This window comes from Amblyomma mixtum, chromosome 2, assembly GCF_055824585.1.
Source record: "Amblyomma mixtum isolate Tamu chromosome 2, ASM5582458v1, whole genome shotgun sequence".
Lineage (NCBI taxonomy): Eukaryota > Metazoa > Arthropoda > Arachnida > Ixodida > Ixodidae > Amblyomma > Amblyomma mixtum.
The window spans coordinates 112,710,620-112,724,201 of NC_143013.1; the positions used below are offsets into that span (position 1 = coordinate 112,710,620).

The 13,582-nt window shown below is 46.3% G+C and overlaps 1 protein-coding gene across 1 annotated transcript in view; it reads right to left on the minus strand.

Annotated features, from left to right (window-relative positions):
- The window catches only part of LOC149360602 (uncharacterized), a 36,901-nt gene extending 23,679 nt beyond the window's left edge, over nt 1-13,222 (minus strand). Inside the window, exons 1-2 of the mRNA XM_089569344.1 lie at nt 13,103-13,222; nt 5,640-5,779 (exon numbers count right to left, since the gene is read on the minus strand). Of these exons, the coding sequence (XP_089425470.1) occupies nt 5,640-5,779; nt 13,103-13,222 (260 nt within the window). The remainder of the gene's footprint in view (nt 1-5,639; nt 5,780-13,102) is intronic.
- Nucleotides 13,223-13,582: the final 360 nt, after the last annotated feature.

Here is a 13,582-nt window from a genome sequence, read left to right on the forward strand (position 1 = left end):
GCTTTCTGTCGTTGCTGACACGGTATCTCTCTGTCTAATGCTACTGCCTGTAAAAGTTAAGCAAGAAGTATATTATGGCTTATTTTTCACTCACATCAACTGCTGCAGCATAGTCTGGGATACCACGAAACAAAAAAACGAATAAAATTGGTGTGCCTCAAAGAAAATCATGCGCTACAGCAAAAAATATCCCGGCCTGACTACCGCCGACATCTTAACTCATTTGTATCTGAAATCACTGCTTTTATGAGTATCGCATTTTATAGTCATTTCTGTTTTCCGTGAAAGAGTTTTGATTCTTTTGTTGCGAGGTATATCTTCATTGCCACTCTGAGAAAGTAGTTTCGCTACCCGTAATATCGACCATTGATTCATTCCTCTGTTTCGCTCCACTTACAAGCTAGAATCTTTAAAGCACACCCTTCTTGTTAAAGTAAACGGGTGCAGAAATACGGATTCTTTTTCGCGCAAAAACAAGAGTTATTTCAGTGAACTGTTATTGTCTATAATCTATTATATTGTCTCTTGTTTTCCACCTGCATCCCTTCTAATTCCTTTATTCCAGAAATGTCAAACCTAAATGTGTCCTCTTTCCTATGCTTTGAGTGTATATAGGTATCTGTCATATACCTGTCATGTTCTTGTATTGTATTGCTCTTAAGAATGTATGCCATGGATGAATATTGTCTGCTTTTGTATAGTTTGCATCTCTGTGTATACAAAGGCAGTCGCTGCCCTGTAAAACATCTCCGGAGCATAGTCAAGACTTAGTTGGACCTTTTATCCTGGAGAACGTTCCAGTGTGTAACTATACAAATACTGAAGTGAAAAAAAATGAATTGAAATGAAGAAAGCACTGTTGCCATTAACGCAGCTTGAGGATCTGGAGTGACTAAGCGCATCAAGCACACAGGCAGTGTGAGCTTCTAAATATAAAAATAAAACTGAAAAAACATTGAACAATAAATATAAAACCATAAATAAACAGTTTTTGACCCACAACACTACACTCGACCGAAATTGCAGTAAGGACGGCTTGACGAAGCAGCACAAAGTGAATCCAAGTCCGGCTCCTTTTGTTAGCAGGTGAAGGGCCTCCCTGAAATCTGATCGAAGCGCAAAGGCTTTTCACAGCTTCAGAACTTTAAGATTTACTATTTGCAATGCATACTAGTTAACCGGAAAAAGATGGCTGAATATTGCGGAAGAGGATTTTTCTTCAACTGCCTTTCCTGACCAGCTTCTGAGCTCTATATTGGGGACCTTTTCTTCCTTTTCAGAATACATAAAATTCACTTCCCTCTGCTTTGCGCAGCTGTCGGAACACATGACGCCCCTCAGGCGAGCCCACTTGTCCCACAATGCCCAGAAGTCATGCAGAGAAAACACTGTATGGCGACGCAAGCAGGACTGCTTCTCGAGCGTACGCCAAGTACCGCGCCGACGCGGCCGCCGGCCGGAATGCCGCAACTACCGCAGTGTATCACAGCTGGCGGTGGAATCGGTCTAGTCGCAGGCATAAAAGTGAAGAAATCCAGTTTGCCGATCGAATCCAGCGCGTAAACCTACTACTTGATGGCTGGTTAACACAACCTGCCTCACAGCTTTTTTTATTATTATTATTATTATTATTATTATTATTACACGCCAATCATAATTTCGCAGAAGCGCTCGTATGTAGCCGTTTCGGTCCCTTCGCTTAGAGCTTTCATACTGCCGACCGTGAAACGGGACTGATTATAATGAATAGACACCAATGCGAAAATTTAAAAAAAAATGCAGAGAATAAAAACATAAATTCGCTGCTTCAATTTCTGCTCGGGATACCACGAGGTACAGTTATGAGAACATTACGGCTGCATCAAGGCCGCAGTTGCAGCAACCAGCCATGACTATCCCTTTGAAAACCTGAAAACAAGCCTTTGAAAATCTTTATGACGGAGTGGTCGCGTCCATTTGAATAAAGAAACGTTGCTTTTCGCGCCAGCGAGTTGTAAGTGTAAGCCGGCCAGGCTAGAAGGGCGAAAAAGGAATTTGCACCATTAAAGAGACAGTGAGGAGAGCACTATTAATATTTTTTTTTACAGCAAAATCCGATAGTTCGGCGTGTCATGGCTTTGTTGCCACTTGGCCGGCAGCGAAAGATGCATTTATTTCTAAGAAATTTGGATTCGAAGTTGAAAAAGTTTTTCCCGCCGCTCTGATTCAAACTTAGAATTCTCCTATGACGACACAGGACTAAGTGACGTGAAACATGACGTGCACATGACGTAACAGGACTCCGTGATTTCTGGCGGGCAGCAGTGCGGCCTAGCAGCAGCCGAAAAGAAAGCTACCGCCGGCCGCACGTTGAAGGCATCTATCGGCTATTGCGGCCGTCGCTACAGTCGCTTCGCTTACGTTTGCACTGGCGTTTTGCCAGCGTTACGATGGATCTCGTTCTCGAAGTCGTCAACGAAGTTCTTGCAAATAGACACCTTTAGCATACCGTGTACCATGGCCGTGTACCTTGTTACCGCTAGCGGAATACCGGGAGCCCGCCTACTGCCGGGGAGCAGGTGCTGATTGGTCCCAATGCTGCAGGCGCGCGCGTAGCTGCCGGGCACGTGGCGCCATCTGGCGACGTCAAACAGATTTGCGCATGCATTGGCTGCGCCTCAGTGATTTGTGGTATCTCGGGTCCTAGAGTTGCTAGAAACATTGGTTCTAGCAACACTGCTTTGTCCTATGACGTCACCACGCTTGTACTTGCGAGTTTGGCCTGTGGCGGCGATACCTGTATTTTGGCTCTTGCTCTTTTCTGCGTTACAAGAGCTTTGTTGTCAGTATGAGTGGCGTTTTTGTAATCAGGAGCTGGTATTCTGTCGATACAAGCCAACTTCAATTTCTCCTCAGTGTCCCTTTAAGGTGGCTGCACCAAAAACACCAGGGTGACGCAATAAATAAAGGCGTTCATCATAGACTCTCCGTGTGCTACTTTCGCAGATAATTCTGCGAATTTTTCGCCCGCAATTGTCATGATGCCAGTTAGAAATACGCCCATTTGCCAAAACAATGCCACGACGTCTGATAAGGCTAAACGGTGGACGATTTGGTTCATCATATCGAAATATATGGGCTGTTGGGTACAACAAAACACAAAGAATGAAAGCGAACGATGGCAAAAGCGCGAACTTGTTGCGATCGCATAATATGGAAAGAATTTTTTGCACAGAAGCAATCACAATCTGAAGGTAAAGGTAACGCGCATTCATGCCGTGTTATCCCGCCCTTCTTTTCATCATGGAAGAGCTGCCATCTCAGTCTGTTTTTTAGCACAACAAATGGTGCACTTACACGCACTGCTGTTTATGCATATGTTTTTGATATTAAAATTACTTCCCGGATCCCGCTTTGGAGACTGTCTTTTGAAGGTGTAGGCGAAACAACAAGCACTAAAGAAAAGATTTTAACGTTTCGGATATCGCACGTGAGCATTGTACATAATCGTTCACAGCACCAAGTACTTTTCTGCAGTGGTCGGTGTCCCGCCTCTACCTTCATGCACACCACCGGCCAGAGGGTTTCCATCGAGCCCTCGACTTAATCTCTCGAGCACACTCAATTGCTATGCTTGTGGAACAATTCCCTCTATATTCCAATATAAACAGATGGTAATAGATAAGAAATATTGCAGTTATTAGGGTCTGTTAGCCTCCAGTTCAGTCATAGGGTGGACATTTCAGTATATTGCTTTTAGCGTGATATCTTTATTTTATATAGTGCAAGTATGAAATGGTATATTGTATGCTGATTGCGTGTGGAAAGGAAAATACGGTAGAATCCCGATGTTGTGTAATTGAAAGGCTAAAAGAACATCAAAATTTCAAGCGCATTATCTGCCAAGGACACCTAGCGCAGAATATTTTCGAGCACGAAGAGAAATGCAAATGACTGTGCGAAAAACATGGGAGACAGATTCGAACTGCAAGTAATGGAATCTGCTCATGGTGCTTACCGTCCCAAAGCGACTCGGGCTATGAGGGATAAATCATACTAATAATAAAATATTTCTGGTATCAACTGCAGATGCAGGACTGTGAGAGAATGACCCATCTACTACCCTCACAAAAGGAAGATTTCGCTCATAACGCTTGCGCGGTCATGATATATGGATGATGATACAGACTGCATGCCCACGCGACTTTCGCATTGAGATCATGACTGCCGCAGTGTAAAAAAAGCCTATCAAAAAGGGCAATACTTCGTTCTTGAGTCACGCCTCACCCTTTCCTTTCCCCGTTGTCTGTATCAGCGGCTAGCGCGCATGTTTCCAAAGCGGCATAATGAAACGCCAGGCTTGTTTTCTATGTGATATGCATTAGTGACTTTCGCTTGTCCATGTGGCAAAAACCAATTACTCTGCACCTGTATTTTCCTTTTTCCTCTGCGCCAAAGCAGTATTTATTAGGGCGATAGTGTCGCCTAACTTAATACGAAAACTCGATGTATGCTCTGCGCCGAGTGATCGGGTTCAGCTTTTTCATGCAGTGAAGCGGCGGATTTAGTCTCGCTGCACGCTACCCGATCCAGGGCCTGGTGACCTTTTCTTGCTGCACGCTTTATCAATGCTTCGAAGGCACGTGCTTCAGGATGCTTTTTAGGGCCGCTTTTGGGGGGCGCTTTTGGGGGCTTCTGCCTGGACCTGTCCTTTTTCAGTTCTACTAAGAGCAAATTGTCAGGTTCTGGCCTGCCACGTATATGCAGCGCACGGAGCTTAGTGCAGCCCCTCCCCTTTGGCCGAATGCATATACATGCTTCCAAAGCAACTGGTATGCCACTTCGCTGATCGTCGTTTTATTATCTATACGGCGGTCACTACTGCACAGTCGTGTGTCCTGCTGATGATGTAGAAAGTAGGGCGAGGTCATGGCTATTCGCGGGCCGGGGGTAACGTGTTCGAGTGTTGAGACAGTGCCTGTGCATGGCATGCTAGTGACTATGAGGTATCGAGGGAGTGAGGCGAAAAAATTCAATACTGTTACATTTGCAGTGTTGGCCAACTAACCCAGTTGAAAGCGCTGTCATCCTTCCGTGCTTCTCCTAACGCATCTGATCCAGAGCGCAAGAAAAATTTTATACCACCTAACTGCCCAGAACGATATCTTCGTGTTGTGGCAGTGGCGTATTATTAAAGTTTTGTTGAGCCCATTTTTGTGCGCAAGTTGTTTTCAGCTCGTGTTAAGGGTCATGTATCGAACATAGGCTCTTTTATTAGCAAACGGGATACAATTTATTTTTCCTGTCTGGTCTTTGCACATTCGCAACTTCGCCAGCTGATAATGTTGGTTGGTTGGTTGGTTGGTTTATGGGGTTTAACGTCCCAAAGCGACTAAGGCTATGAGAGACGCCGTAGTGGAGGGCTCCGGAAATTTCGACCACCTGGGGTTCTTTAACGTGCACTGACATCGCACAGTACACGGGCCTCGAATTTCTCCTCCAAAGAAATTCAGCCGCCGCGGCCGGGATCGAACCCGCGTCTTTCGGGCCAGCAGCCGAGCACCATAGCCACTGAGCCACCGCGGCGGCGGTTGATAATGTTCAATAAAGTAGCTAATGTGAAGGAAAAAGCAAAAACTAAAACCAATATTGATGCATACCCACTCCCTGGAAAATACCAAACGTATGTGGCCGTTTTCGCATCAAGGTCAACATCTGTTCGGGTAGTGTAGAGACACTCAAGAGAAGTGTCATTGTCCGAATCTGAGATTGCCACAGCGTTTTGAAAGCTTGCGAAAGCCTGCGAAAGAAAGAGAACACAGCAGTCATGATCATTGCAAGAGGATATCCGAATTGTATATTCTAGCGCCGTCGAAAATATGGTGCAGCAGTAGGATTGAAGATTAAGTTAATACACAGACATTTATTCTAATGATATATTGTCATCTAACAACCAGCAGGGTCACACTTAAATTCCTTGAAGGTCAATACGATACTCTATATAAGTTATTGAGAGCCTCATACACGACAGCAGTGTTGTACACGCAGCACGTTGGAAATGCCACAAACACAAAATTCGGCACAAGATTTTTTTCTGAACATAAGAACCACTGAAGCATCTTTGGAGCCAAACTTGTGCTTTGCGTTCGCTGCAGTAGCGCCCACTAGAAATGGTCAGTTTCCAGTCACACTTATGGTTTCCCTCAAATCGAGGTTATTTGCCAAGCCTAAAAAATTATACTCTGAAGAACGTTCCTTTGAAATAAATTTATAATCACTACCTTTGCATTCGAGGGCTATGTCGAGTAATTTGAATCAATTGCGACATCAGGAGTTCACATTTTTGCTAGGTAATTATTACTTGTGTAGTGTAGCAGCCGCGCTCGCTCACTGTGGTGAACTGTGGTAGTGAAAGACGACGACGATCCTGAGGTGTGACGCTCGCTCGCAGCCCCAACGCTTGGCCTGCACCTTGGCTGAACGTTGAAAAGCGACCTAGGTTCTGCTCAGCCACAACCCCCTCCTACATTTGGTGGAGGCTGCTTTTATTTTATAAGGCGTTTGTAGCCTCCCGAAGCTACATTAGCTACCAAGGACGCCGTAGTGGGCGGCTCCGGATTGGATTCGAACACCTCGGGTTCATTAGCATGTACTGACATCGCACAGGACTCAAGTGGTTTTAAGGCGAAAGCCTTTAATGCCTCATACTCTCTTTAGCAGACGCGTCGGCAGCCGTGTCGACAGACGCGTCGGCAGATGTGTCCGCCTTTCGGCGTCACTGCTTAGAAACAAACTGCGCCGAGGTTGTGAATCGAACTAGGGTCCTTGGCATTTGAAGCGGAGACGCTACCACCCAGCCACGAAGGCTCAAAGGTTTCAGCATCAATAATGGCGCATCTAGTGAATGCATGGGTTTCCTAAATAAAACACAAGGAATAAAGTCAAGAAAAAGAAAATACAAAAATAAAAATAAGAAAGTAACCAAAAATAAAAAGAAAATAAAAATAAGATATCAATATAAATTAAAAACAATAAAAATAAGAAAAGGAGCAAAAACAAAACAAACAAAATATGAAACATAAAAAGTAAATAAAAACACAGTGCGCCAGGAAAGGCTTTCGCCTTGCAGCACTTCAGAGAGCCAAAGTGCCCCCTGAATTTTTTGTAGTTCGGCTCCATCCAAATATGCCGGCCCCGGCCAGGATTCGATTCCTCAAACTTAAGATAAGCAACCGAATATCATAGCTATTCAGCCTTCGCAGCGAGTTGTTGAAAGGTTACCCTATGCAAATAAATACTCTATTAGCTGCAGTTAGAGCTGCAACAATGAATGTTTTTTATCATGCGTATGAATGGGGGATGCTAGGCTGACATGCGCCTCACTTTGGTTTCTCGCTTGAAGTAAGGCGTTCAAAATTTTGAAGGCACCTGGAAAATATTTTCAGTTGAAGCGCGCAAAGATTCGTGAAAAAAAAAAGCCCAGCATAGTGGTGTCATCAGAAAACAATTCTGAATCGTTTATTGACGGAAACGTTTTGAAGGCTGTTGAGGCTGTTGCACTGAATGGTTTCTTAAGTTGTTCTCCATAACGCGGCCTCTAGGTCTCAAGCAGAATAACTGTATTTGTTTCAATCATTCTTTCTAAATAAATTTTGTGCACCAGTGCTACATGTTTATGCTTGCTGAAAAGACGTATTTATTCACTAATAAAAATTTTCTGCAACTGCTGTCTTTTCGACAGAGTATTCGCTGCAGGTGTGATGTAAAATCTGAGCCAATAATCGCCATGAGGGGTGCTTTATTGTAAATCGACCATTTCTTGTGTGCAAAAAATCTGCGTTTTCAGAACGAGAAGTTTATTAATTGCTTAAACAAACACGATCCCTAAATGTGACAGCTGCGCAGCCTTGAGCGTCGTTTCTTTCAGTGCTGCCCTTCTCTCATAAGATCTGTTGAGGATTTGCGGGGTCGAAGCGGAGCACCAGAGAGAGACGACCAGCGTGGCAGGCTTCTAGTTCCGAACTGCCCGTGCCGGGTGTGCGCCCCGAGCACGCGCTGTCCATCTTTATCTTTTTCTAGCGCGCGCTGTAACGCCGATCTCAGCGCCGGCGCTTTATAGCGTCGCCAAGCGCTATAGGGCCCCCCCCCCCCCACCCCCCCCCCCCCCCCCCCCTAGACGGAACGGCGAAATTTGCGCGCCGACGGGGCAGAGATGGAGTAGCCAGAGATGGCGAGTCCGGTAAGTTCATGTCAGGGGCCGGGGAGAGCCGTCGGATGGAGTGCGCGGGCTCAGGTGGACGAGCCTGGCTGGTTCGCAACGGGCGAATGATGCTGGGTGCCGAGTTGACAAAGGACATGGGGGCAGGGAAGGCCATGGGCGGGCAGTCACCGACTGGAGTGCTGCCCGCGGACACAAGTGGCTTCGGTTTTGGAACGTTGGAGCCGGTGTCGGTGGGAATCTGGCGCGCCGAGTACGTCGTCACAAGCACAAGAGCGGGCGAATCGGCTCCGTGGACTGACAGAAGCTGTGCGGCGACAGCAGCAGCTGTAACAATATGTGGCACAGGTGTGACCGTCGACACAACTGTGAGAGCCGTGACGATGGCGGAGGAAGTTGCAGGGCGCAATGTCAGCCGCTTGGGTGAAGGAGGATCGACATTCCGGGGCGGTTGGCCAGGGATAATGCGCGTGTGAGCATGGTCGGCTGTAGGTGGCTGCAAAAAGGTTGTTGCCAGGCCGTGAAGCTGAGACTGCTACATCAGATGGCTGGCTGGCAGTAAAAGACACAGCTTTTGGATGGACAACTGCCGCACTACTCGGTGTGGGTAGCTCGACCATTCGTTGCCGAAGGTGGCTAAAGTCAGGCACCAAAGCAGACGCTTGCTGCGGCAGTGTCGAGCTGCCAGGGTCAGAATCCGAGAAGCGATTGACCGTACTGACGGCTTGGGGTGGGGCCTCTTGGGCAGGCGGTGTGGCCGCCGGGGTAGTGGGGCTGGTATGTGGCATATGCTGCGGTGGCGGCTTCAACATCACAGCAGAGGCCTGCAGAGCTGTTGGCGGTAGAGACGAGGTAGATGGAGATGCCGGAAGCCTCGGCACGGCTGCTGCCGCAGAGTCGTCCTTGGCTGCAGGAGGCTCTGGCGACAACGCCACTGAAGCGCAAGGAGGCAGAGCCAGAGACGCGGGTCGGATAGTAGTGGGAGCAGGACACGAGGCGAAGTACGTGCGGATCCCACCTGGTGTGGCGTCGAGAGAGACAGCCGGGCTGGAGACGCTGGACGGGAGTGGCGGCGATGCGGCGAGGGGCTGCTGAGGCGGGCCGGGTTCTGATGAAGGCTGCGTGGGCGCGAGCGAAGCCGGTGCAGGGCCAGAGGCTGGCGGCGGCGAAAACGGGTCCGCTGCGTAGAGCGGCGGCGGAACGTAGTAGGCGCCGAAGTCCGCCAAGACGGACGCACGCAGCTCATCGTATGGCCGGCAGCCGAAGGCAGAGTAGGTGAGCCGACGCAGGAGGTCGGGCGGGAGGATGTCGCAAAGGACTGCGTGTTTAAACGGCTGGATGGTGATGCCGTTCAGGTACATCGCAGCCTCCAGTTGGGCGAACCACCCGCCGACGCCTGCAGGCCGGAACGCCGGGAGCGGCGGGTCGAAACTTGGGTGCTGCCAGTACGCCATGCTAGGACGCCGCTGGGATAGAAGGCACGGTTCGCCGGGTCACCACTGTTGAGGATTTGCGGGGTCGCAGCGGAGCACCAGAGAGAGACGACCAGCGTGGCAGGCTTCTAGTTCCGAACTGCCCGTGCCGGGTGTGCGCCTCGAGCACACGCTGTCCATCTTTATTTTTTTCTAGCGCGCGCTCTAACGCCGATCTCAGCGCCGGCGCTTTATAGCGTCGCCGGGCGCTATAGATCGTTTCTGTGGTACGGTCACAAATATGCAAAAACTGGTCTTCTATTTGTCTTTGTTCAGATTGCAATTTTTTCTACCGCCTCCATTTTTCAAATATGCGTGAACTAAGAACACACGTTCTTAGAGCACACGTTTTCATTTAAATATCTAGGTGTCACATTTGACAGCCACTTACACTGGCAAGACCAAATTGAGGCAGTCTGCGGGAAGTTGGCATCTGGTTGTCATGCTCTTCATCAGGTTAAGGAATTATTTGACACGTCTACATTACGAATGCTTTATTTTGCCTTCATTGAAAGCTATGTATCATACTGTGTCGAAGCATGGGGTGGAACTTACCATACGTATTTAAATCCAATTATCCGTCTTCAAAAACTTGCATTGAGAATAATAAACAAGTCTAACCGTTTTGAGCACAGCGAACTGTTATTCTGCAAGTCAATGATCATTTCATTTGATTTATTGTACCGACTAAAAATCTCTGTATGTATCCTCAACAAAGTAAGACACAACCGCCCTTTTCATGCATTAATACTTCATCCCCCGCTTCGGTCCACTAGAAACCTCTCCTTCGACAATTACAATCTCCCTCCCATCCGCAATGTATATGGTAAGCGTTTAGTGCAGTCTGCTGGGGTAAAAATTTGGAACGCGATACCTATTTCTCTGAAAAGCTCGCACAATTTTGCAGGTATGTTTAAAAAACACTTAACTGAAATAATTGATTTAACCTGAAATTCTTTCTTCGCCATAATTTTCTGTTATTATGTACTTTGTATGTAAGACGATAGTTTTTACTAACACTCGATGTCCGAAAGTTCTTTTTGCATGTCATGTTTTCAAAGCTATTATCTTTCTTTTGCCTCGCCGAATGTTATCTACTAGTCTTACTTAGACTGCTTTGCTTTTAATCTTGTAGTACGCTTACGCTTTTCTGTATAAGTCCGCCGTTTTTGAATTTGCTTTTACGTATTTTGTGTACTTTGACGCCAACCAGCCGTTGGCTATGGGTCCAAAAAGTGTTTGTATTTCCTGTAAAAGAAATTCGAAATAAATTGAATTGAATTGAATTGAACACCTCTGCGTTCCGGTCATTAAATATTTCTTGCGTTTGCTGCACGATAACCTCTACTATTCAGGTCAGGGCCTGACATGTTTCTTCTCTGCTCTCCCGTTTGATGGCCCAAACTGCGTACTTCGCCCAATGAGATGCGATCCTTGGGTCAGACTCTTTGGCCCGAGTCTCATAAGGTCCGTCCTGGCTAAAGAAAAAAGCTACGTTTTCGATAAGGGTTTCTGTGGTTATGCAAGGCAGTAGTGACCCTGCCCTGAGGGAGCGCATTAGTGCTAATAGCAAGCCCATTTACACTGCTGAAAAAGGCTTCCTGCTTAAAAAACAAGCTACGTGGCCAACCTACGCGACATGAAGTATCTCTAGCGCTCCTGAGGACTCGGGACTTCCGTCCCAAGTCTTGCACAAAATATAGCTCTCCGCTGCTACACACACTCTCTAAATCATAGTTAGCACAACGACATAGTGCAAGGCAGAAGTGTTAACCAGCAGAGAAAGAATGTGTCTCCTTAGTTATTATCTAGAAAAAAAAAAACAAAGGACTATCGTTGAGAAGCTGAGGCATAATGAGCCAGCACTTTGTCTCATTTCCAACGGTTGTTTTCTCTTTCGACCAACTCCCGCTTTAGATGGTTATAGGGTGGATTAAAATGTTAATGTAAAATGGTCCAATATCCCGCCGCTAAAATGGTTATAAAGCCGAATAACTAGAATCAAGATGAATAAATTACTTTTCAACAAACGTAAAATTTTCGACCTTAACTCCCGGAGTTAAAATGGTTATAAAGGCCGCCGTGGTGGCTCAGTGGCTATGGTGCTCGGCTGCTGACCCAAAAGACGCGGGCTCGATCCCGGCCGCGGCGGCTAGAATTTCTTTGGAGGAGAAATTCTAGAGGCCCGTGTACTGTGCGATGTCAGTGCACGTTAAAGAACCCCAGGTGATCGAAATTTCCGGAGCCCTTCACTACGGCGTCTCTCATAGCCTTAGTCGCTTTGGGACGTTAAACCCCACAAAACCAAAACCAAAATGGTTATAAAGCGGAGTAGCTAGAATCAAGATGAATAAATTACTTTTCAACAGACGTAAAATTTTCGATCTTAACTCCCGGAGCTAAAATAGTTATAAAGCCGAATAGCTAGAATCAAGATGAATAATTTACTTTTCAACAAACGTAAAATTTTCGATCTTAGTGAGGATAACAGCTTCTTTAGGAAAGCAAATGGGGCACCAATATACCGCAGGTGACAACTTTTGGGCTCGCTCTCATATCGAGCAGGCAATCACGGCACAAAGACCATGCTTACTGATTGCCTGTTGTAAACAGCTTGTACGAAATATCTGATTAGAACAGGCAGAATCGCGGTACTTTTTCCTACAAAACAGTGTTTACATAGACACAGAAATATTCATGTAAACAGACAAATATAATAAAACACACAAGACGTTACAGCAACACTATGTTAAAATATCACCCCTTGAAAAATCGCAACTTACAGATGCTCTTTTCAACTATTGAGAAAAAAAAAAGCCAAAGAAACACGTTCACAAATTATTTGCAATGAAAAATATTTTTCGTGACAACGGTTTCCTGCTTATGTTTAGGAGAAAAGATCTGTTCGGACGCATTCAACGAAATCTGTTCCTTTAAGTATGAACAACCATGCAAGGAATTAAACGTTTCGTACTTATTATTTAAAACGCATTAAGGCTTTCATGTCACTTCAAGATATTACCTCATGCTCACATGACAGGCGATACAGTATGGCTAATGTGCATAGGAACATTGATAAAGAGAACTGGAATCACCGCGACAAATGATACTTTCTTTTTTTTTTGTTTCCCCCTAGGAACACTAAGCCAAAATTATTCCCACAAAGGGGCGCAAAGGCTTAAGGTATCCAAGTTGACACTAATGCTTTCGGCCTATTTCTAATCTTTCCTCTCCCCAATCTCGAACACGCAGAAGCTGAGATCTTTGAAGATTCTCTACAGTGCTTAAAAATAATGTTTACGCTAGCGCTCAGAGCAGTGCACATATGGGTGTGCAGTACGCAAATACCAACTAGGTCTCGAGCTCGCAGCGTCAACACGGAAAGATTAGACGACAGCAACACAGTTTATAAGATATGCAAGATGGCATATACCTTGACAGTATCCGCCAAATCATGATGAAGCTTTTGTGGACCTCCGGGGGCGCCCAACTTTCCCAGTACTTCCGCGGAGCAGCAGACAGTGGCCAGAAAATAAAGTAGTGAGTTCGACATTTTACTTTATAGAACAATTGTCGACGTCCGCAAGTAGTCCCACTGTTCTCCTCGCCTTGCCTTTTCACAACTTGCGGCTTTCTGGCAAGAGCATTCCCGCTTGCGCACCTGCTCCTATTCAAATGCTTGTGCTCGAATTTGCCGCTGTGGAAGCTAATTCACTCACGTCCATGCAGTGATATGACAGACACTAAAGCAAAGCTTCGGAAGGATTTGTTGCACAAGAATAGCAGTTGCAATTTTGCTTTTAGTACCCGTGCATTCTTCCAGTAAATGACACACGATCAGATGCATTTTTGCTTTGGATATGTCAGACATGTCAGGACGAAAACATGATGCCGCAAGTGTTCCTGCCTCGGC